The sequence below is a fragment of the Rhipicephalus sanguineus genome, chromosome 5, assembly GCF_013339695.2.
Source record: "Rhipicephalus sanguineus isolate Rsan-2018 chromosome 5, BIME_Rsan_1.4, whole genome shotgun sequence".
NCBI lineage: Eukaryota > Metazoa > Arthropoda > Arachnida > Ixodida > Ixodidae > Rhipicephalus > Rhipicephalus sanguineus.
The window spans coordinates 59,263,486-59,288,743 of record NC_051180.1 but is presented as its reverse complement, the minus strand read 5'-3'; the positions used below and the strand labels follow the sequence as shown (position 1 = coordinate 59,288,743).

The window sequence follows — 25,258 nt, the reverse complement described above, 5'->3', positions numbered from 1 at the left end:
GTTCACTGTTAGAGCTCCATGAACTTAACTTGCGAAATCTCCTGCCACAAATGTGTTGTAGCACCTAATTCGCAATAACGAGTTCAGTGGTGGCTTCCTTGAGTTCTGTGCACGCAGTGTGGCATGATTTCCATTCATCCTAGCGCCCTCCCACTAATTCGAAGAATTCTATAGTCCCCTTTGAGTTCGAATTAACGAGCTTTTGCTGTATATATATATATTAATAGCAGTGATATATATACAACATTTCTGCTAATTTATATATTAGTAGCAGTAGGTCGAACAAGCCCCTATACTTCTTAAAAACGTTGAATTCTTTTTTGTTATTGGACCTCACTGCTTGCTTCACGGACAAAAAATCACAGCATATCCACGGGGTGAATGATGATGAGTGGGGCGAAGCTCCGGAGGTAATTATCGGTAAGCCGTGAAACTCTTCCGTGAAATTCGCCCTGTACATCATATAAAGAGTGTGAAACACCGTGTATATATTAAACATCAAACTTTTATTGTACTGTTGGTTTACGTGGTCCTTTATTATCACCGCTTTGTGATCGGTGAAATGCAGGGAAAGTGTCCGCTCCCGAGCGAAAGAGAAAGCACGCCAAGACCGACCGCGTTCCCCACTCGCCCTGTGAGAACTAACGGCAAAGCTAGAGGGAAAGCCAATGGAACGCGATCGTGCAAGTGTTCCAGCTTTGCGAACAATACACGGCGTTTACTGCACATAAAGCGTCCCAAAACCAAACATCTTGCTCAAGGTGCGCTTTGCGTTTTTTGTATACCGCCTACAAAAGTATGTCTTTTAGTGTGATTAAATCAAGGAACACTACGATGTCTTGTAAATTATGATATCTAGTGAATTGCTCATCTAGTGAGCAATTCATTAAACTAGAGCTGGCTACACACTACTACTACAGAGGAGGGAACGACCCACACCCTAAGGAGCTTCGCCCCTAAAGAAAAGGTTCGTGGAGAAGCGCAAATGACTTCTAACCGTTCATAACCATTGCACTGTCGTAAATCTCACAGTGTTGAGGGAGCGCAGTTTTGTAAAGGTACCGCCGTTGTGCTCTTCTGTAATGCACATAATTTTATTAAAAGCGGGCAGAAGAGTTACTGCCAATGCTTGGGTTTTCTGTGCAGGCTAACAGGGAAATAATTGACACTAGAACTTATAGTAGAAAAAGAAAAAAATATAAAGGCCACTGACCTCGTTGTTGGTGGAGTGCGCTGGTTGCCATTCTCAGCAAAAAAAAAAAAGAATTCTTCAAAGGCTAGCACACTGCTGGTCTGTTCACTGTTGTTCCAGTTGAGCTTGACCAGTGATGCTTGGGTGAGCTGTGCAATGTAAGCATTACTAACGTGTACGGAGATGGGGATAAAAATGATCTGGCAACATACCTTTTCAGTATGAGAAGTGTATGCTGGCAACGTTGACCTTATCACTGAAAATTAATTAGTAAAATAAAATAATGAGTATTCTAATTTTAAGTTAATAGCTTTTAAAAATGCATCGAAGGGAAAGAGCTAGTTGTGTACATAAATAAAAAAATAATAGTAATAATAACGGGAGCCTCTCTCGTACGCACCCAGTGATCAGTACGTGGCGAAGGGTATGTTGTGGCATACGTTGTCTGTTTCCCTCATTGACGCGTCACTCTGAGGGTGACACCCAGACAACAATGCTAGTGTACATCTGAGCCGCACATGCTCTACGATGCGTCACACACTCCTCCTCTGTCTGGTAAGCTCCAGACAGAAGGGAGAGGGCGGTTAGCGTGTCTGGGTTCCTCCCGCCAGACACGCAAAAGGGCGAGCAGGTGCGTGCCGACTTGGCTTTGAATCTGGTCGCTCCCTCCCCCCCCTTCCACAGTCTGTCTATGTGGCGCGTGTATGGCTGCGTAGTGTTCAGCAAGAAGGGACCCTGGTCGCCTGCATTGTTTCTTCGCTTCACCAGGTGGGGGCACGTGGACGGGGAACAGCACCCTGTCATACACGCAGACGATGGTTCCCCCCGCCGGCACGGACAACTCATTACGGCAGCAGCAGCAGCAACAACAACAGCAACAACAACAGCAGCAGCAGCAGCAGCAACAGCAACAACACCCAGCTTTCTGTACGTTACGTTCCTGTTTCATTTTGCACGCTTTTCTTGCTTCTCGTCTTTGGGCCAAGTTGCTTTGGCTGTTTAATTAATCTCCTTCAGATAGACCGTTGTTATAACCTTGTCCAATTAGTTTTTTTTTCTTCTTATTTGATGGGGCAGGTGTCGTGTTCACTCTGTGGTTTTTTTTTGTACCGTCATTGGCGCAGCATTCTTCTGGTATGTGCCACGTCTGAGATAATTGGCAACTGTCATGCGCCTATCTTTTTCTGGGTGGGACCCTTGATTCGCTTTTATTTATGTTGTACGATACTTTCTTGGCTGCAATGGCTAATTGATCCACTAGTCATACAGGCAGGAGAAACCTTGTCCTTCCAGTTTTCTTTTTCCCGTCTCTTCTTCCGTCTCTTGTGATGAAGTGGGGGTGTATGTCGGGTTCGCTTCCTGTTTCGTTTATACCTGAATGTGGCACTCATTGTGCTCAATCTTTTTCTCTTGATGGAAAGCTGACAGCTGTCATCGATGCTGTTATTTTAATTAGGACTAAGGTTTCTGTGTTTTCTAAGATAGACCTGAAGTGATCTTGGGAAGCAGTCTGGTTTGCTCGAGGCATGTTTAAAAAGCATGCAAGGCGCTATGTAGCTTTAGAGTTTATGGGTGATCTTGCAAACATTCTTGCGGTGTTTTGTAGACAAATATTTTCCGAGAATCTTTTGTAGAATTTGTACCCAGTCGTGGTAAAGCTCTCTGTACAATGCATTGCTGTTTTGTCAAAGATGGACAGCAGTCCACTGTTTGCAAGAAGAGGGTTGTAATCCTCAGTGCTTGTTAATTAAATAATTGATCAAATAATTAGTTAATCTAGTAACATTTATTGACAGGTACTTGCGTAGTAACAACCTTTACATGGCCTCTGCCATTCATTGCAAAGAAAGATTGCATAATCATAATGCCACATTGTGAGGGCAGTCGTAAAACAAACTAGTTATGTTTTTCTTGGTTTTCTTTTTGTTTGTTTTTGTATTTTTACATTGCTGTTGTCATTGTTGGGTAATAGTACTGTGCAATGTTGATCCACCCTCAACAGTTTGAAAGTGCTATTTCATATGCTGTATCTTAATTTTGACTTTTTACTACTGCTGCTGCTATTACTGCTACCATGTTTTCTGGTGTATAACACCTGCCCCTTGTTTTTCCCAATCATCTTGGAAAAGTGCCTGAACAGGTGTTCTAGGTGACTTGTACTGAACTCATGCATGCAAGTGATATAGCAACTGGAAGCTACAGTACTGCTAGACTGGCAAGGCTTCTTACATGGAAACTGATGATGATGATAACTAAGTGGAACATTTTTTTCTATTGGTTGATGGTGGAAACTACAACGTAACAGGGCAAAAATTGTGCTGCCTTTTTCCTGCAGTCTGCGTTGATTCCATAAGATTAGGGTTTTGTTTTAAAAAAATGACTAAACTATAACAGCAAGATGGTATGCATTATGACGGCAGTTGCTTACTGTGACTGTCACACTGTTTGCACAGCAAGCAGCTGACATCTCTTGCCATGGTTGCTGAGCAGTTGAAGAATGATTAGATTACTTTCAGAATGCAGCCGTGCATGGTTTGTTACACTTGCAAAGAAAAAGAATGCACACATTGATTGTGCCGGCCTTGTGGTTCTGTATATGATGCTCCATTCTTAAAGGGGTCGTGAAAAGAAAATGAAGCTGCCCGGTTGTAATTTCCCCTGCTTTAACAAGGACATGCCAATTCCGAAATATTTCGGCGCAATATTCAGTCTGTAATTAATGACGCCTGTTTGAAATCGCAGTTTAATTGAGCTCCCAAACGACTGTGCGGAACTTGTGGCCACCTTAGGCACTAACTTCTCTTATCGTGACGTCACGGTAAGGAAAGTTATAAACACTGCGTTAGCTTTGATTTGCTCTAAAATAATAGATTTATAGAAACCTAGAAAACAAACACATAAGAGAGCAACTTTTGCGCTCTGAGTTATATACTGTGCACACTGCACATACAGCACGTGATCTGCTTGCTTCCGCTTTCAAGTACATCCGGGCTCCATCGCATGTGTATTCTTGCCTTCGCTCGCTTGGTGCAGCGTCCCAGATTTTTCTTTCTGGTTGCGTTAAGTTGTGTTTTACGGCGTGTTTTGGGTGGCTTAGTCCTCTCTATGCCAACCGTGTGTGTCATAAAATCTTAAAGGTGTTACGGTGACGTCTTTACTGCGTATGATGCTACAGTATGATGCGACGAACCTCGGCCAACTATGGCTCAGCAAACATTGCTGCGTCGCCATGTTTTGTCGACGACAGAGACTTTTCATTGGCTGACTTTAAGTGACGTCAGCTGTATAGTTGAGGGGAACGTGAGAAGGGAATCGTAATTGTGCTTTTACAGCTATTAAATGAACGGGTTGGATGATGAAATGAGTCGAGGTAGTATTGAATGGATGGTCAGGATATAGTACTTGAAATGAGGGAGAAAAAGGCAATTTCAAACCCCTAGGACCATGCAGTGTTTATTTATAATAAAATTTTTTTACTCCCATTCACTGCTATCTCACTGTGAATGTATGATTGGATGCCAAAGCAGCCTCCAAATTACGGCACATGCTGCTATGTTTTAAAGGACTACATTTGTTATCGCATGATTTTGGCGTATCAAGATTTTGTTCCTCTACACGTGAAATTCTGACAAAAGCTTTGGCGACTTCTTCGACTGTTATTTGAATTTTTGTGTTTCACGATCGTCGAGCAGCTTCAGTTACCATTAACTCTGCTATAAATGTCTTCATTCGAGAGAGTGAGGTAATAATTATAGAACTATGGGAGCCCGGTTGATCTCTGTTTAAAATGGAGATTTGGTGTGCTCGGGGACAGCACTTATGTCTGTTTGTAGCAGCAGCCGTGATGAGGTTTAAAATACAAATTGACCGTGTTGCAGAAAGGTGCATCTGCACACAGCAACACATTAACCAGCCTTTCTGTCCACTGCTGTTATTAAGAGTTTCTTTCTGGGAAATGTTATATTTCAAAATTAATTTATTTGGACTTTTATTTTGAATTTATTTGGAATTTATTTGGAGGCAGCCATTTAATCTGAATGATTAGTCTGCAAATGCATTCAGTGGAATATTCAGGTGAACAGGTTTTTGCTCAAGCTCCATTTTAATCTGAATAAGTTTCCAGCTCCCTTGGTATTCAAGTTAATGAGATCCTTCTACTACTACATAGGTTTAACTGCTATGACTACTTACTACGATTCATATTTGAAGAAAGGACTGTGGAAACAGGCAGACAGATGTCGATGCTGTGAGACCACAAATTATGTATTTCGTCTGGAACAATTTACACAGACGCGAACAAGAACACGTGCGACAGTCTCGTGCTGCTTGCTTCATCGTCGTTGTCTTTTCCTGGTCGGATTCTCGTAGCCCGCGCTAGTGCGCTACAGCACAATACGAACCACAACACAGAGACACGAAGGAAACAGGACAGGACATAGAGAAACAGGTTTGTTGCTCTGTGTTGTGGTTTCTTTCGTGCTATCTTCAAATATGAATTTGCACCAACTCGCCCAACTATCCCTGCTAATTTACTTAAAAGATGTCTGGTGATCGTGTTCTGTGCTGCGGTTTGTGAGGGCAGAGGTGGCAGCAGTGTGGACAACTAAGCAAGTTCCAAGCAAGTGTTGAGCGATTTACTCCCATGTGGCCACTTTCTGCGTCAAGGTATCACAACACAGTAGAAAAGAAACTGAAAGTGGCTGTAGAAAAAGATGTCATACTATATTATTTAGTGTGCTTCAAGGTTTGACTGTACCTCTTTTAGAGGTCCTGGACATTCGTTTTATGCAGTAAAGGAAGAATAAAAAAAAAAGGTATCTCGCTGCACTATTAAAGCCGTGCTTGAACCCTCTAGTGATATGATCTTCTGATTTTCTTGCCATACTGTTTCAGGGCAGCACCACTCCATGATGCAGCAGGACATGCCAGTGCAAGGAACACTTTCAAACCAACCTGGTAAAGCAATTATCTTTTTTTTTAATGGGCAAGTACAGTCGATCCTGGATATATCGAACTCAAAGGGGATCGCGAAATAGTTCGATATATCGATAATTCGAAATATTAAATATGCGTATTTATGGCTTATATTAATGCATTGCAGGTCTCAAAACAGTTTTCGGAATTCATAACAAGCGCTAACATAATTCGCTCACAACTAGCAGGGTTGCCACTGACTTTCGAGAAAATGTCGCCAAACGACGAGCAAAAAGTCGCCAAAAGTTGCCGTTTTTTTACAAATTTCGCCAAAAAAGTCGCCATCCTAGATATGTGCGGCCATACACAGTAATAAAACTTTCCACTCATGTATAACCCGGTAGAATACAGTACCATCCAAGACCCTTAAATTATATTGACGTTTCTCAATGCCAGTTGTATCGCCCGCTTCACCATGTGAGTGCATGGTGCTGCTTCTCCGACTAGCCGCAAGATGTGCATGATGGCGCAAGGGTGAATGAATGAAGCGCTCATGATATCCTTCCATCCCTGTTGGCTCGTTTCAAAGGTAAAGGTGTGGTAAACCTTGGGCGAAAACCGTGAAAGCGCTGTTTGTAGACAGCTTTACGTACCCTTTTATGAATTAAAAGGATTAAAAGGTTCATTGACGGTGACACGACAGAAGTCTTGCAGGAACCGATCATTAGTGAGGCTTACACTTTTTAAGCACGAACTGATATGATAAAGGACGCCACTGACCCTTTCTTATAGTCACTTATATCTACACGTGTCAATCCGATGCGTTAATAATGAACAGGTAGACAATGTAGAATGTTTATAGCAATTGTTTTCATTGCACACGCTCACCGAGAACAGTGGAAAATGCCTCGATAAATAAGCTAAATTGGGGGTACCGCAACAGTGTATAAGTCACCAAGCTATTCAGAACAGTTGGAGCTTTGGCGGAACAAATGGTCGGAACACGCGGCCAACCTGTCGTCTAGCCCCTTCAGAAGCTGAACTTTAGAGAAGCTTAAAGCACCTAAAGCTATATACTTATAGTCAAACACTGCCCCCTCGCGGTTTGCGAGGCAGTCCGCTGACTTACATTTTGCTAAAATGTCTCTGGGGGACATTCGAGTACCTGCTGCATTTAGATGAATTGAAGAGATACGCACGAGTTACAGGACGGACATACGGAATGATGCATAGTGTGCACGTTCTACTCGTGGTTCTAAAACCAAGAAAAATACCGGGAATGTTGCCGCTCATTCACTGGAAAGACACTGAACTTAGGATGCATTACTCAGTGGAGACCTAAGCCGAAAATCGCCAAAAATTCGCCACGTCGCCATTCATAATTTTAGGTCACTCCGGGCCTCTCAAATTCGCCAATTTGGCGAAAAGTAGCCACCATTGGCAACCCTGACAACTAGTGACGTCGTTGTGAGTGACGTCACTAATTGTGAGCAGAGTTGTGAGCAGCGACGTCGTCATCTGCACCGATGAAGTCGCTTGCTGTACAGTTGAACCCACTTATAACGATCTATTGGTTATAACGACCATATTTGGGTGCACTTACGATTTTCCTATGCTAACCATTGAAGCTGCGTCCACATATAGCGAACATTTTTCAAAGCCTCCTACTTTTACAACAGGACACTTGAGACACGGTCGCGGTAAAAATATGGCACATACGAAGCGAAAAAAAGTTAAAACATGCCTTCTAAAGCTTGATGGGCGCGCGCTCGCACGTGCCCCGTTCCAGTTTACTCGCGACTAAGATATCCCAGATCGGCGAGCACCGCACGCAGATTTCAGATGCCGCGAGCGAGATCGCGCACTTTCCAGCCGTTCCTTCAGTGGCAGAATGGCAGTGAGGGGAAAAAAAATAATAGGAGGCAGCATGAAGCCTTGTGGTCAGCTTTTGCATGGTAACCTTTCCTGACGCTGTTCTCTGCAGCTACGACCGCCTACCATGAACCAAACAATGCCTTGGATTGCAAGAAGGCATAAATGCAAGAAGTGATAACCGCATAAAGGCTCACTGCGTCCCTAAACTCGTCGACGCCACAATGTGCCATGAAAGGTCGTCTGTCTTTTTGGTAACGGAAGAGATCGGTCGATCGGTGATTACGACTTCTGTGTGATTGCGGCGATGCCTTCGCGGAAAAGCATCAGAAAAGAGTGAAGGCGAGGTGGCGGCCGTCAATGAATGTGCCATTATGACTTATAGCCGACAACCTTATCACAGTCATCTGTAGATATTTGCTCGGCTGCGCGTGTGGCGTACGCTGTACACTGCGGATTGACGGCGGTACGAGTGCGCCATGCTGCCGTTCGCAAGTTTGCCGCCGCCGCGTCGTGCGAAACCGCTTTAAAGTGCGCATCGCTTTGTAGAAAAGAAAGTAGCTCACTGTTGTTCAGCGCCGCGGGCACCGAGAAACGTCGACGCACTGACAGCGAGCGTATACTGCGTGTTTGATTAGGTGACAACTCAAGTGCGCCGCGCATCGTCTTGCAGGGCCGCGAGAGCATAGTGGAGATGTAGAGTGTGTGTTGCTTGCAAAATGCTTGTTTTCGCCGCGTTGAACGAAGAGGCTAGTCGCCGCACCCGTGCACGGTCCGGAGTGAAGCAAGCACGAAGAACCTACAAACGCGCGCATACGGCATACAGCAAGCGGCCCGGCAGTGACTCCGCGAGCTGAGTAGGCGACGCGCTGCACGCAACTAGCCAGGCATGATCGGCTCCACGTAGCGGTGCCTCGCTTCGGTGAAACAGTGTCAGCTCATTGCAAAGGCAGTTAATTTATTCGTGAGCACGCAGCAGGCGTCACTCCACGACGCGAAAAGGCTTAGCTTGTCACTGAAGGGGTTGTTAGCACTCTAATAAAAATGAAATTAAAAAAAAAACGGCTTGGCCGCTAAGCCCACGTTTTTAAGGGCGAGTCCATATACAACGAACTACTGATGTAACGACCACTTTTCGCGACACTTTCGAGTTCGTTATAAACGGGTTCGAATGTACTCCCGTCTGAGAGCACGCCCGGAAATGCCAAGTCGCAGAATTCACTGAGGCACCGTATGCCGTTGTCAGCAGTAATGACGCACCCAAAGTCGTCACCTGGCACCAAAGCCCGCAAGGAAACAGTTCATGACGGTGCTTTGCTTGACGTCGTTTCAAGCACCAGTCATCATTTTATCGCTACGAGCGGGTCAATGTTTAGTTCGACTCCCAAATGAGGATTTGTCAGGAACGAAGCAAGAAGTACACGAATCCTCAAAGGAACAAGTCCCCACCGTCGACATCTTGGCGATGGCGATGGCACTTGTAGGCTTGTAGCTTTGTAGCAAGCAGCGGCTGCTTTGGCGCGAACAGCAAGAAAAAGCGTAGCCTCCGAGATGTGTGTTTTATAACCGGAAACGCCGAAATGCGTCACGACGGTGCGGATCTCGAAGGCCATGCTTTTCGGGCCCGCATGCCATCGTGCGCGAACAGTGAAGGGAATGCGAACATTGCAACGAGGCTGCCGAGTATTTCCACATTCATCTGATTTTGGTGCCTTCAGCTATCGGCCCTTTTGAAAAACACTATGCCCGCGTGTTCAAACAAACAGATCGCGCATCAAACAAGCCAGTGCACTCACAAGCGCTGCGCAGCCAAACAGATCAAGGTAATGCAAAGGCACCGCCTTATCGTCACTTGAGCGGCCTGCGCGCAAAATGTGATCGGAACTTGACAGAACGTGGCCGAAAATGACCAACATTTGTTAGGAAAATTGCATTCCCTGGAGTTCGGCACGGCACAGCGTTCGATATATTGGATGTTTCGCAGTGCAGGAGTTCGATATACATGTGCACCAACCCTATACTTTTGCATGGAAACTTCAAGGGGATTTCTCAATTGTTCAATATAGCCAATAATTCGATACATCCGAGTTTGATTTATCTGGGATTGACTGTATTCATAAGGCCAGAACATTTCAAAGTACATGCTAATCAAGATTGTAAGTAACCTTTACATTTAGCCATTGTACTTATGCTCACCAACCTAGGCACATCTGGCAAACTAAAATTCTGCTGCAGAGGTTGCAGTGAGTCGCTGCATACAATCAATGGAATGACCTCTTTGATTTGTGTGCGGTGGATAGCACTGTCTAATGCTGATGTTCACTTTTCAAGGGTGGTGTTTTTTTTTCTCTTTCTGTATAATCAATGGCTCAATTCATTTGGTAGGCCTAATGTGATGCCTATTAACTCTGTGACATCCTCTTGCATAAATGCAGCTCCGGAGTACTGGTGCTCAATCGCCTACTTTGAGCTTGACCAGCAAGTTGGCGAGACATTCAAGGTGCCGTCATCCTTCTCTGGCGTGATCATCGATGGCTATGTTGACCCATCTGGTGGGAACCGCTTCTGCCTCGGTGCCCTCTCTAACGTTCACAGAACGGAGAAGAGCGAGAAAGCGAGGTAACCCCCACACAGTTGTTTTTTCTGTCTGCTCTGATGTCGCAACAGCTCTGGTTCTGCACTGGCACCTTGCCTTTTCTGCATAGTCGCCGACCGTTTATTTGAGCTCGGCGGGAACCCTGACAACTTCGAATAATCGAGATTCCGAAAGAAAGGATTCACTAGAAAAAAAGAACCTTTATTGGCCCAATGACCGGAAAAACTTGTCAATGCACGTCTGTACACATGCACGCTTACGCGAGACCAAGTCGGCCTGCATTTCAGCCAGTGTTTGGCGACTGCTGTAGGTCAACAATAGCACTGTTACGGCCTGTGCTAAATCCACATTTGATGGCTGTGGTGTGGGTGGCACATCATTATCGCTCGATGCTGCGAAAACTCTCGAGAAGCTTCAGATTGGGGTCGGCCGCCTTCCACCTGGTGAATAATTGCTGCTTTTTCTACCATCGTCACCGTGTCTTGTAGTTGCCGTTTCTCTTCATTAGACCCGACAGCGCAGATGGAACGGGTCGAGTTGGAACAATTTCAGCAGATCAGGCCTCGCACGCCAAGCAACAAACAAGAGAGTGGGACGGGACATCAAGTGCAAGAGACTGATCAGGCCAAGCCGCAGATCAGGATAGCCTTCGCGAACGGTGATTGCAATTTCTGTGTAGACTTTGACACTGGCACGACCTCCAGCCATAACCAGTGCAACTTTTCAATGCTAGCAACCTGGCAAATGTAAATATCGCTGACAGCTTGTCATAGCGTTTGACATCGCACTCGATCAGCCAGCTAGAGTCCGAAAAATCTAACAGCACACTGTGCGCCATCCAAATTTTCGGTCGTGACTTTAGATTGCATTAATGGGACGAGTGGCTGTGCCGCGAAGGTGTCTGAATAAACGAGCATGTCTGAATAAATGGTCGGCGACTGTATTTGTGTGGTTCTTTTTGTTGCGATCTTTATGCAGTTAACTACCACATCTCATCTGGTAGACATTGGGGATTAGGACATATTATGTACCAGAGCATACATTCTTCTATAAACACATTCCTTTTTATGAACTTAAAGCTGTAATTATGTATGGTCTCTTGGCAGGCTCTGGCTGAGAACTTGGTCGTTTAGGTGTTGTTGAAATGTCAAATAATGAGTTAACTGGATTGTTATTAATGTTCTAGAAAAATGTATGACTGTTTGTGTTGACATAATTTTTGCCTCCCTTCTGGTTTGCCAAACCAGCATGACGTGTTGCAGTGGGCAATGGTTAAGTTTGTGTGTCTCTTGTCTAGAGTTCTTCTTGTGCTGTCATAATGGACGATGCCTGAGCCAGCTACTCTTGTATTTCTGCAATGATTGGAAAAAGAGATTGTTTTTGCCAGTCAAGTCTGTACATTATATGGCCATGTCATCTCAGTGAATCTTTGCACTATACGGATTTTTTTTAACATACTAGTATCTTGGTGAAGTTGTCACCAGCGAGCTTATAGTGCTTTCATTTGCACAGGACTGACAGTATCATCTATGTTCCTTTTAATACAGGTTGCACATTGGCAAAGGGGTACAGCTGGACTTGCGTGGTGAAGGGGATGTCTGGTTGCGCTGCCTCAGCGACCACAGCGTCTTTGTGCAAAGCTACTACCTAGACCGAGAGGCTGGCAGAGCCCCCGGTGACGCTGTGCACAAGATCTACCCAAGTGCCTACATCAAGGTGCGCGCTGTGTTTGCCTTATCATAAGCAATCCAAAGAGTGCATGTGATGCATAGATTGCTCATTTCATTTCAGTGTTCATCTGTGTGTTCGCTTTAATTGCGATAGCAATGATATGGACACTCTCGGCGGGTTTCTGCCATCGCCGTTGCGATATGTTCTGTATAAAGTCCTAACGATAGCATCGCGCCTCGTGTCGTATGTTCTGCGTGCGAGTAAAAGCACTCGAGCGCAGGGAACAAACGCGGCTGAAGTAGAGATGAAACAAGCTGGCCATCTCCGTCGCACGATGGGCGTATGCGATAACATCAACCTGCTTGCGAAGCGTGCCGCTGATGGTTGCTGAAGCAGAAAGGAAACGCCCCGCCCTTATTTTGTGGGGGGGGGGGGGGGGGGCAGTGTTGCTCAAGCAGCAACTGCGAACTTTGATCAAAAGGGTGGGGTCACGAGCACTGGTGCACGCGCTGTCTTGACAAACATCAGTAGACGGCTCATATAGCCTTGTATGTGCTGTGCTCTCACTGCTTACTTCGCATTGAGATGGCACAAAAACGGCTTTGCTCTCTGTAGCGGCCGCATTCCCTTACATCAGCATTTCGTAGAGTTACGCAAGATCGGACCCTAAAGAATTAGCTGCTAGCCTTACTCCGTCCTATTTGTTGCTATCGCATTCATTGCTTTGCCCTTGCAGTGAAACTGAGATTTTTTTCATTGCATTTGTACTTCATGTGTGCTTTACCAGTAGGCCTAACCAGTAGCATGCATGCCTTTGTTCTTCACATCTGCAGTTCATGTTTCATTTTTACTTTTATTCTGTGTCACCTTTAGTTGCCAGGCGCGTAGCAATGGGGCGTTGCACTCGGAAGTAACTGCGTTTATTGTGCGTGCTTTTTAAATTTCTGTTATGTTTCATTTAATAAGCACTGTACAGTGCTTTCTTTTCTGAGAACTCTCATCCTTTATAGTGTCCATTTGACACTAGCATAATAAAAACTTGATTGATCTATTATTTGTATATATCATTGATTATGTGAAAATGCTCACACTTATTTAAAAGCGCTATGCATGTGGGTGCCAGAATTCTGTCTTGATACACTTCCATGATCGTTCAGATAGTGGGTCATTTTTTTTAGAGTCACGGACAATGCTGTAAATGCAAGGAAAAACAAAAAAGGAATGCAACTTATCTGGCAACTGCAAACCACATGCTTCCACTACGTTGATCTTTTAACAGGAAAGTGTTTTATGCCGGGGTCCACCAAGACTTTATTTCCATCATGGAAATACGTCAGCAATATGAACGCCATCAGACGGCAAAGAAAAAAAAAAACTATAAGAAAAAGTTCCTTTGACAGGAGTCGAACCCATGACCTCTCAGTCCACAACGATGGCTGGTGGGCATTTAGCCCACTGAGCTACCGCCAACATATTGCAGAGGCTACATGAACGCGCCTTTTATCTTTCAGACTTTTCTTTCAGCGTTCTTTAATGGATGGATAGATGGATGCTATGAGCGTCCCCTTGATAACGGGGCGGTGACACGTGTGCCACCAGGCTCGAAAAAACAAAAAACAAAATGCGCCCTTGCTACAATCATCCCATTCGGCGCGTTTCCGATAGAAGTGTAATTTCGTGAACGCTTTAACACCGCGAGGTGGCGGATTCAGCCCAAGCCTCGCTAATAGCATCCATCCATATAGAAAAATAACTCTCCAACGCTCGCCTGGCTGTTGCACCGCGTTCCCCGCTCGCCCTGTGAGAATTAGGGCCTAACCTAGAGGGAAGACACGGCGCGCGTTGTGTTTCTCTTCACGTGTCGCGACGCTTTGAAGGAGTGCATATTGAGTATCAGTGTTTATTATGCGCTTGTTGATGCCATCTTTGCGTGGAATTCACCGTGCGTGGAATTCACCGTCATCAAGCGGTGCTATGTATGCCAAACAGCAGTAGACATCGTACAAACTCTCATATACCAATTCCCTATAAACAATCAACTACTTCTCTATCGACACGTTTTACTTTCGTGTTATACAGATTCCTATTACGGAGGGATCAGCCATCTTTTTTGTGCATAGGTTTTATCTGACTTGCTATGTTATGCAATAAGCTCTTCAGCCACAGGACGAAAAGGGGAGAATTCAGCTGTAATTGTCAGACACTGCAGAGGAAGGGGTGTGCTTATAATCCACACAATTGTGTACTTAGCATCTGAAATAGTTGAGTAGCCAATTGAGCTTTTGGAGCTGCTTGCGGTTACCAACCGAAGAGCTCACTATTCTATAAAATTTTATGGATGTTCTGTGATGAAACTTACTTAAAAGACTTCTGTTGAACCAATATGCAGTGCAGTGCCTCAACACCGCACTGTGTCTTGCTAATTTCTTCAGACATAATGTGCACAGTGTAGCTAAACAGGGAACATGTCCACCACATGGCCTTATTGAAACGTGTGCATAGAACACCATGTAGTGTTCTTTAGCTGAGTTTAGCGAATTGAACTGGTCCGCGATGTCATTATAATTAAGTTTCACTGCTGCTGCAAAGGAATACCAAGGCAATAAATTGGAACTTCTGCAAGTGCTAGTGGTCAAGTGGTCGAGTTACGCATGGTATTCAATAATGAATTTTTCAAGTTGCACGTTACATAATGGAGTGGTTGCCGAAGTGAAGCACTGTCATTTCCACCAACAGCTGGTCATAACTTCCAAAGCGCGTCGCCAGATCTCAAAGGCAATAAGCTGGCGGTGTCAATCTGGGTTGCTAGGGGGCAGACACGCCAACCTCGTAGGGTGCCTGAATGCTCTCCTTGCCGGGAAAAAGGCAGAGCACGAGGGTGCACTAGTAGCATGTCGGCCATTCTATGAAACACATTACATAGATCTACAGTCAACGTCCGATTTTTCGGACACCCTAGGGACCGCGAAATCGTCCGAAAAGTCGGGCAGTCCGAAAAAACGAATTCATGCTTTTTTATTCGGCTCAAGCGGTCAAATTGCCACAGCCACGTCCGAAGTAGCTTTAATGCCTTCAATTATCAGGCATTTTGGTGTGCTCCCAGGTTCTCGCAAATACATTCGGTGCCTGCCGCGTACCGCACCTAACTGTGTGCCAACCGCCACTTGCAAGATTGCATCTCGTGATGAACGCCGCTGATACCAGCAAAGCGCGGAATAGATTACGGCTCTCTCGCATGGAGCGTTTGGAAACGATGACGCGGAACACAAAGACTGTGGCGGGAGAGCGGACGACTCGTCCGGCTTTTCCCTATGCGTGTGCGCACGTAAACGATGCATACACACATCGCCGAATCTCCGACGATACGCAGCATTTGCTGCCGTGCGAAGCTGATCGCTTCTAGTTGTGTGCAGCACATCGCCAACTAAGCTGACGCTGTCACTGTACTGTTGCTGTATCATATGCACGCATTTATCATGAAAGTGTTCCTGATGCGCACTTTGTGCCTGACCGCACACGGGCGCGGCAATGCCGAGCTGGTTTTGTCCGTGAAGGCAACGTGTCCGTACAGTGCACTTGGCGGTCTTGCACAAAGAGGCAGCATGAATGGCGGCACGGCGCGTTTGGGTTCTCACCAATTAAATGCATGCAGTATGCATACAACTGCGCTAGGCCACATGCACTACTGGGCAGTTAACTGAAGATGCTTATCGTAAGCGTTGTCAGCGATTAAGCTGTACTGGCGCGTTTGCCCCCTGCCGCCATCACGCCTCCGTGCATTTCCGCTGCTTATCCGAAAAGACATCGCCGCACGGCGCCGTGATAGCGGCCCCTTTGAATTTCTGATCTGCTTCACCCCGTAACGCTTTGGCATTGCGGCACAGCTGACTTTCGAGCTCTGCTACTGTCGCAAACAGATCGACTTGCAAAAGTGCTGGTTCGAACCTACGAGATGATAGACACGGCAGAGGTGGGGGCTTCAAATAACGCCTTTCGGACCTGCAATTTGGGCAGAAAATTCGAAAAATCGGACGCGGAAGATTTGCAACACTCTACTGGATCTTGCTCAGTTCTTTGGACGTTATGCATGTGTGCGAAGTCACAAAACGAGAAATGCTGCCATGGCAAACAAAGGTGGTAAATTCAGATTGTTGCATCACTTTCTTGCGATATTGAACCAAAGCTCTTTTTGTTTTCGTAATGTGCGATGGGTTTCGATGTTTAACATTCATCGGTGTGAGTTTAGAGCAAGCAGTCTGGTTTGGTGAAGCAAGAGCTCCATGTCATACTCCTCTGGGAAACGTCCGTGGTTGTGATGGCAAGCCAAGGCAGTATAATAGATGCAACTGCTTCGCATGCACTTCACTGAGTTGGATGTGTTCTTTTCGGTTTTCCATGTGCCTAATCACCGATGTGAAGAGGATTTCAATAGCGTGCCATGAAACTTTATATGTGGTCACCGGTTTGCAGGTTCAGCAAGATTTTTTTTGTTGTCGCTATTGAAAATGGCTTTTTTTTTGCTATTCTGACTTGTTCTGTGACCCCTTTTGTAAAACAGTATCTGTTGGTGACTGAACTTTGCCTAAATGGTTTAATTTCAGTATTGTTGCTGATTTTAATGGCCTTGTTACATTTACCTTCAACTGTAATGCCACTAGCTTTACTGAAAAGTTGCACTACCGCCACGAGAAGAAGTTCAACTGCCCTCTGGGGCCAGATATATATGCTGCTGTCATTGCAAGATGTAATAATCACATTGCACATTTTCTGCTTTGCAACTTGATTCGGAGCATGTGACTAAGACAGGGTTTAAGCACGTCAGTGGGTTCTGTTGTGCAGGTTTTTGACCTTCGGCAGTGCCATGGCCAAATGCAGCAGCAGGCACAGACAGCACAGGCAGCAGCGGCTGCCCAGGCGGCAGCGGTTGCTGGCCACATCCCGGGGCCTGCCTCAGTAGGCGGCATCGCCCCTGCCATCAGTGAGTTTGCCAATAAATTTACTCTGTGCCTTCACACGTCCTTTCTGCTGGAAATTTTAGTTATTGGAGGGGTACTGACACCAATTTTTAAAGGTGAATTTACTCTGCCATACAAATCTCCCGTATACAGAGATGGCTCTGTGAAAGTGTGAAGCTCAGTAAACACTGATATTTTATTTTGACATTAAAGTAGGGATGTGTGAATATTCGAAATTTCGAATATTTTTCGAATAGTGTTTGCTATTCGATTCGATTCGCACTGGAATTTTACTATTCGAACTATTCGAACTTCCCAAAAACAAATACAGTCAACGTCCGACTCAAAGTGCCCCCCTTCAGATTTTCAATATGCTTCACCTCATTACACTCTCGTATTGCGGCAAAGCTGCCTTTCAAGCTCCATTACGGTAGAACATAGCCATGACACAATGTCCGATTAGAAGTGGTCCCTAGATTTTTCAATATGCTTCACCTCATCACGTCCCCGCATTGCGGCAAAGGTGCCTTTCAAGCTCCGTTACGGTCGAATTTAGCCAAGACACAGTCAACGTCGATTAAAAGTGGTCCCTAGATTTTCAATATGCTTCACCTCATCACACCTCCGTATTGCGGCAAAGCTGCCTTTCAAGCTCCGTTACGGTCGAACTTAGCCAAGAGACGGTCAACGTCTGATTGGAAGTGGTCCCTAGATTTTTCAATACGCTTCACCTCATCACACCTCTGTATTGCGGCAAAGCTGCCTTTCAAGCTCCGCTACCGTCGCAAATGTATTAACTCAAGAAAACGCTGGCTCCAACATGGAGATGAAAGATGTGGCAGAGGTGGGGGCTCAATTAATGCTGTTTTGGAACTGGAATTTGGGCAGGAAGTCCGAAAAATCAGATGCCGAAGCTTTTTAGCATCCAAAATTTCATATGTTATTATTAATCGATGTCTGTGAAGCAGATTTAGAACTCCGGACTTGGAAGGGAGCACACCCATGTCCACCACATCAGTTGGGCTTCCACAGAAGTTGAAAGAGGAGGAGAGGTTGAGGAAATGGCATCATTGCCTACCAAATGTAAAGTGTTGTCGGCAACACTTTGATTGCACCAAATCATGTACATAAATACCATTCGACCTCTACATTGTGCTTCAACCTAGCGAAAAAAAAACACTTTCATGTTGCTATCTCATAAGAATATGCTTAGGAACCCTCTCCAAATTTTTTTTCTGCAATTTCGTTTTGAAGCATTAAAAAATATTGCACTGTTATGTTGTGTGCAGGTTTGTCCGCGGCCGCAGGCATCGGCGTGGACGACCTTCGACGGCTGTGCATTCTGCGGCTGAGCTTTGTCAAGGGCTGGGGCCCCGATTACCCACGACAGAGCATCAAGGAGACACCATGTTGGATTGAGGTGCACCTGCACCGCTCATTGCAATTGCTTGACGAAGTGCTCCACTCCATGCCCATCCACGACCCAAGACCACATGACTAGCCTCGTGATCCCACCCTTCACTTCCCCCATCCCATACTTTCCGTGTCTCCAGATTTGCAATCAAAATAAAAACGACTGTGAAGAATACAGATGTGTGTGGCTGGCGTCTCACACTTCCGTCACAATTGCATGAGCGAACAGATTGCAAGAACGTCACTCAGTGATTCGCTGCCCATGTCAGACCAATTCAGTGCTGCTCGGCCTGTGTTAGGGAAACGAAAAGTAGATGGTTCTAAGCGTTGGTGCGTGGAGCTTCCCAAAATGGGCTCGGCACAGATTCGCTCTCCTAAGAAAATAGCACATGCAGGCATTCACATTTTCACTTGCTGCCACTTATGCATGAATTTTTTGCAGTCAACTGTCAACTCATGGAAACAAAATGTACCGATTTCAGATTTTCATCAGCGGGGCTTTTGTGGCATGTGGAGTGCGAAACATTGCGGCATTCGTACGGCAGTGTGCAAAAATTTCAAATGAAAGCTGTTGTCTGCCCATTCTGTCGTTTGCTAAATAGAGCAAGGGATCTTCCATAGTTCTTAAAAAAGCAATAAACATCACTAATCAATTACATAGACAAATGTTTTTGTAGTTCCAAAAGAGCTTGGCACTTCTTTATGAAGTCCAGAAAAGCATAATGTTCAAATTCATTGCAGTATATTTGGTAGATAGTACTCACTGTCTGTCTGTCAACAATTTATGCATTGAATACAACATTGCTCAAGCGAGTATTTCATGACTGGAGAGTATTGTATAGAATGCTGTGTTTTTCGTCCAATAGCACAGATCTGTGAAGGACACTTGTAAATGATGTTCCTTTTGCAGCTCGGTTTACATTGCATTCCGTTTCATATATGTAGCACACAAGAAATGAGAACAATAGAGGTGGACATGCATGTTGTTTGTGTAGAAAAAAGTGACCGGGCAATTCGGATTTTCTGCCAGGTCTCCTTCAAGCTGAACCTTGTACCTATACATTCATTTTCGGTATTATGGCTACGCCGAAATGTAGTTAGTGCTGCAAAAGATAGGTCTGCAGATATGTAGTGTTATGAAATGACAGTATTCTTTTGTTAATTAGCAAGAAGAAGTGCGTACACATGACGTGGCACATGGTGTGCCCTTGTCGATTGCATCGAGAAAGTGTGGCACTGACGCAGTGCCAGCCTGGAATTCGTGAAAGGAATGGTGATTGCACGCGCTTATGTAATGGATCATGGAGAACAATTTTTGTAGCGTTTCACAGAGGGAGAAAATTACTTGCACTGTAGGATTCTGCACATTGTCATTGTTGTGGTGACCCACCACGCACTTGAGTTTAGCTTCATCTGGTTGGTGCATGTACCGATGCAGCTGACAGACTTTATCAAATGGAAGTAGATACTGACACCACAGCACACTGGTTCGTGCCTTATGTGCTTGCCAAATTGCAAAGTAATGAAGATGATTCGCACAGATGTGACACTGCAGGGGCAGAGAACATAGCAGTAGAGTGAGAATGCTTGTTTTTGTTTTAAAACTGTAAATTATGTAGAAAAAATATTAACAAAAGAAAGATTCCCATGATCCATGAGCTACGTTAACAGCACAAGAGTGCACAATAAACTTAATTTCTGTTGATTGTTTTCAATCTGCTTTTTGGATTGTGTAATACAGCTGAATATCATTATAACGAAGTAGCATCGGGATGATAAGTTAGTTCGTTATATCTGATATTCGTCATAACAGTTGTGATAAAGATCAGTCCTAACGAATCCGCTATCTGGCTTGCGCAAAAATCCTAGATGGAAAAACACATGCACTGTGCAAAATGTTTTCCACAGTAGCCATGCACGAGAGGGCCTTTTCCACTTTAGCAGTTTAGGTCGCTGGGAGTTTCTCCATATTGCTTCTCAGTCTCCTACGTCTGTGGTGTCCACAGTGCTAATGACCAAAGTTTGCGCAACTTTCTTGACCACATTTTAAACCAAATTTTTAATGCCAAAACCATATATGTACTATTTTTAAATGTGGTAGTGAATTTTCTTTCAATATTTATTTTGCTATGTGGAAGTTGACACACGTTATGTGGCCTCGCAAAAGCATAGAATCGCACTAGGAGTCAAGATATGTGTATTGTGCAACGAGTGGTTGGTTTAAAGGGACACTAAAAAGCAAAACGATTTTTCTCGCATTTGTAAACTACTCTTTCAAGATACCAAAGACACCACGCTTGCTGCGAGAAGAAGCTTAGTAAGCGAGAAATCGCGCAAAAAGAAATTGTGGGTGGCGACGCCACCACGAAGTTTCCGCACCATCGCCGTGACGTCACATTTTGACGGCGCCTACTAAAGCCTACGCAGTTCCTAAACGGTAAAAATGAAGTACACTGTCCTCTGACGGGGCAATAGAGTTAGCATACCAAGTTTGAGGAAATTTTGTTGAGCCAATGGCGCCAAAATGCGATAAGTACACTTTGAAATCCGTGACGTCACGCGTGAAGCTTTTGGCGCGAAATTTAAAAATGAATCTTTGAACTTCATTTTCTCCTTTATTAATACACCTATGATGGCGAAATTAACGACATTATAGTTCTCAAAGTACAATTGATCAATATAAACCGATTCATTGTTTCTTTTTAGTGTCCCTTTAAAGGCACACCAATTACAAAGCACACAGGCATAGTTGATTATCATTATCAACAACGTGTGCAGATGCGCGTTTTGCCATACAGACCCGCAGTGGGCACCTCACCAACTCGCAAAAGAAAGAATATACGTCGTAGTGGGCACTTCGCAGCTGTACTTTCAGTACACATTCTAGGACAGTTTGTAAGGGCCACTTTCCAAACGCTCAGACATTTCCTTCCTTGCGGCACTGTTTTGGTGTCCTCCGAAAAGCGAGGCCAGGCTAGCGATTGAGAAGGCGACGCGATCAGGGTCCGATTACGTTATCGCGTTCTACTCTTGAAGGCGAAGCTCAAGCGTCCCCCAAGTCTTTTTAAGTGCGGAGCACTTTAGGGGGCCGGGCTGTCGTAGGCTGTCGTCGTAGCTTGACGTAATGCAGGCAAAAGCACATAAGTAAAACCTCGGTGATACGAACCCGGCTCGTACGAATTTCGGGGTGATACGAATTTTTCTGCGGCCCCGGCCAAGGCCCATTTGCCTGCAATGTAACGGAGTACGGTTGTTGCGAACCCATTTTCACCCCGCGACGTTTGATACGAACGTACGCTACAGCACAGGTACGAGCAGCTGCTGCCCGCGATGTCGCAGAACATGCAGCAATCGCGCAGGCGCGGCAACCCAAGCGTGGGCATGCGCGCCGCGCCGCTAGTTGACCATCAGCGGTACGTCGTAGCCTCTGATATTGTGCGCACGAATATCGGAGGCCTTAATGCGTCTTCGTGTGCGTTCGCGTTTAGATTACAGATAACGTTGGCGCCGCGTTTTCTTTTTTCTGCTTCATCGCGTCGACGCATGCTGCTGTGCTTGAGGTAGCGTTGTTGTACTTTGCTTACACACGCCTTTCACGTCGATGCAAGCCATGTCCTCGCAATCAAACACCCTATGAAAGGTCGACGAAGACCGAAAAAAGAAGCGGACGGTCTTGGCGAAGGAGTTGGGCCTCGCAGCGTCAATATGCATGATTGTTCTGAACGCGGACAGCTGCGAACTCTCCGATTTGCACGGGAGAGTCCCGATTTTTTAGGAAACCTCGCAATTGTTCGGGAATGGCCGTAAATCTCCCAAAAAACATCCCCAACACCAGCGCGATAAGAAAATTAAAAAAGTGAGGACAACGGTTCTAAAATTTTCTGGCCTTCATCTATCGCGTGCAAAGCGCTCTTTAGGCCGCTTTCGCCGCAGTACTCTATTTTCATGCAGAAAAGCGTACTAAGATTTGAAAGGGGCTACTTGTTCATTAATTATACACGCGCGCACGCGCCTATATTTACGAGTACAATTATGATCGTTGACCTCCAAAAAGCTTTACTTTCAATCATGGAAATGACATTGCCGCGGCCCTCAGACACAATCAATGAAAACGTACACCAGTTTTCTTTTGTTCCATACTAATTTTTCATGTTTTCTGGTGATACGAATTTCGGACGATACGAATATTTCTGGTGACCCCGCGAGATACGTATCACCGAGGTTTTACTGTATAGCATAGCCATCTAAGCGAGCGCTCGCGCCAAGGAGGTCTTCCTCTTGTTCTTCGAGCGTCTTGATGATGATATTGACGCAGGCAAAATGTAGCATACTGAGCCCGCGCTCGCGCCAAAGAGAAGTCGTCTTAAGGGCGAGACAGACGGTACGATTTTCCATGCGATGTGACGGCCGACACGGCGGAGGGGGAGAGGGAATGGTGGCTGTCCGATGTAAACCCAAGCAACATTTTATCCTTGGCAAAATGTCGGCCTGACGTCGCTGGCCAACTGCACTGTCGTTGGCCCAACCTTGGCACCCGATGTAGGGCCGGTCTCGGGGATTGACATTGGCCTCATGTGGGCCTGCGTCGGCACCCAATGTAGGCCCGTCCACCGTGGCCGACGAGGCCGAGTGCATGCCGCTCGCGGGTTGACTAATGCCCGACCTTACATAAGCGTCGATTTACCGACGGCCGTGGGTCGGTTGCGGACGTTTCTCGCTAGTATTGCTCTGCTTTTTTTTTCTTATTTTTTGTGCGTGTTCTAACAAAACGCATCAATTGTTTTTCTGGTGTGTTGATGCGTGTCGTATTTAATGTGAACGGGCAGTTTATAGAGGCGTTTAACTCTATCTGAATTAATTACGGGCAGAGTGCACATGTAAGACGGAATTAAACGCCTCTAAGGGTCTGCACTTGTTAACGTGTTAATACGTAACACGCAATAAAAGAAAGACGTGAATATAAGTTTTCTCTCTTTAGATCTTTATTTTGCAATTGTATAGATGCACTAATTTTCCATGCAACATTGTTCGCACGGAGCGTTTGCATCAGCCCTTGTGCAACGCAACCGTACAGTCCATGTGATCACGGCATGATAACGCTGACATGTATAAATATAAAGACGGACGGCATTCCTGTTGGATCGGTTCCCTTCTTTCGGCCACTTCTCGTGCTCTTGGCCCTGTGCGCAGATGCGACGTTTTACCGTCGAGATGTTAGACTTGCATTTTTCTTCTGTCGGGAAAAACTGAAAGAAACAACAATGAATAATACTGTGAGAAAGGTAGACTATTTACTTGACCAGTTGCAGTTGCACAGACATGTCGCGTCTAGAAACTCTATTCACACAACTAAACAAAATAATTTTGTCGCTGCACAAATAAGAAAAACACTGCACTTACAATAAATGCGAGTGTGCTGAAATTCCGAGAAGTGCTTCAAGCTCCACAGCGCACAGACTAGATAATATGTGGAGAGAGGATGGATTTCGTTGTTGGCTATGTCACTGGAAAACAAATGGTACAATAAATAGAATAATGAGAACACAATCTTACCTTCAAAGCAGCCGCGGGCCAGTCACATATTGTGCAGTCGGCATTTACAGCACACCTGCGACCAAATTCAATGTGAAAAGCGATTGCGTGAGACTTTCGTAACCAAGCATGCATCTTACCAGAGTTCTTTTCAGTTGGCGAGAGCAGCGCAGCACGCTATTCACACTACAGTCCTTGTTGCAGGGTTCCCTAGAGAAAACGGCAAGATATGTCACGGTCTTACAATAAGATGCCACAAATAAAAAACAAGAAAATCTGACATATTTGCCCGTCAACGAAGTCTTGGGTCCACGGACAAATATAACCGCCGTTCGCCTGAACATTTCTGATCTGCCAGCTAGAAGAGACGACCAGATTGACGCATCAATTGTGCAAATAAAATTTGATTTTGTCGCTAGACAAAACTCACCATGCGATACAGCGAGGAAATAAAATGCCACTTACGAGTTCGCTTCAAATCCTCAGCAATGGGAGAAGGCCGCCTCCAGGATCAAGGCAAACGAAATGCCTCTGAGTGCTTGCCCGTCTCTGTGCAGTGTTTCAGCACCTCCTCGCTCGAAAGAGCTACAATTTGGCGGGAACTGGCGCATGGAGCTTGCTTCCCCCCCCCCCCCCCCCCCAGCGCTGTGACAAAGAAAAAAAAGAAAACGCGAGAGGTGCGGGGTCCGGCGCCCCGCTATGGTAGCCCCGCTGCACGCCCCGCCTCCCTCTTAACACGACGGAGACCGGCACATACCGTTCCTCCTTTCAGGCCTTGTCATTCTTTCTGGGAGAGAGATCTCACCACTTTTTTTTTTTTTCGGAGGAACGCACGTGTTGCTTATATCAGCTCTTTCGGGTGAGAAAAAAAGGAGCGGGAAATTTCAACTGAAGCACATGCCTGAACATTTTAGGGCAGCGCTAATGCGTGCAAGAAGCGGATCGAATTTGAATTGAACCGTTTTCGCTGTTAACACAAAATATCGTTGGTACTCTAACATTAAAACAAATTAACATGAAAACCATAAACTGAGCATCAAGTAGTAAGGGTGTCCGCAGAACTTTTTCCAGGGGGGGTGCATCAGCAGAGGGTGGGGGAGGAGGAGGGGGCAT

General features: G+C 45.4%; 1 protein-coding gene and 2 long non-coding RNA genes across 5 annotated transcripts in view; 1 reads left to right on the top strand and 2 right to left on the bottom strand.

Moving 5' to 3' along the window:
• The window catches only part of LOC119393690 (mothers against decapentaplegic homolog 4), a 42,743-nt gene extending 23,955 nt beyond the window's left edge, over window positions 1-18,788 (top strand). For both annotated transcript variants that reach the window (XM_037660816.2, XM_037660815.2), the window contains 6 exons: window positions 1,961-2,119; window positions 6,086-6,148; window positions 10,414-10,597; window positions 12,122-12,290; window positions 17,085-17,223; window positions 18,490-18,788. In XM_037660816.2, the coding sequence (XP_037516744.1) occupies window positions 1,961-2,119; window positions 6,086-6,148; window positions 10,414-10,597; window positions 12,122-12,290; window positions 17,085-17,223; window positions 18,490-18,701 (926 nt within the window). In that variant the 3' untranslated portion in view covers window positions 18,702-18,788. The remainder of the gene's footprint in view (window positions 1-1,960; window positions 2,120-6,085; window positions 6,149-10,413; window positions 10,598-12,121; window positions 12,291-17,084; window positions 17,224-18,489) is intronic.
• On the bottom strand, window positions 1,207-1,822 carry LOC119393691 (uncharacterized). Its single transcript, XR_005183969.2, has 3 exons — window positions 1,593-1,822; window positions 1,405-1,448; window positions 1,207-1,341 (listed from the first exon to the last, which is right to left on the bottom strand). It is a non-coding gene; the product is annotated as an uncharacterized LOC119393691 (long non-coding RNA).
• Window positions 18,789-23,755: 4,967 nt separating the features above from the next.
• LOC125758546 (uncharacterized) lies at window positions 23,756-24,741 on the bottom strand. Of its 2 annotated transcripts, XR_007416206.1 has the most exons (6): window positions 24,611-24,741; window positions 24,427-24,503; window positions 24,286-24,355; window positions 24,167-24,221; window positions 24,014-24,070; window positions 23,756-23,859 (listed from the first exon to the last, which is right to left on the bottom strand). It is a non-coding gene; the product is annotated as an uncharacterized LOC125758546 (long non-coding RNA). The 2 variants fall into 2 exon arrangements; XR_007416205.1 differs by having other exon boundaries at window positions 24,014-24,355.
• Between the last annotated feature and the right edge of the window lie 517 nt (window positions 24,742-25,258).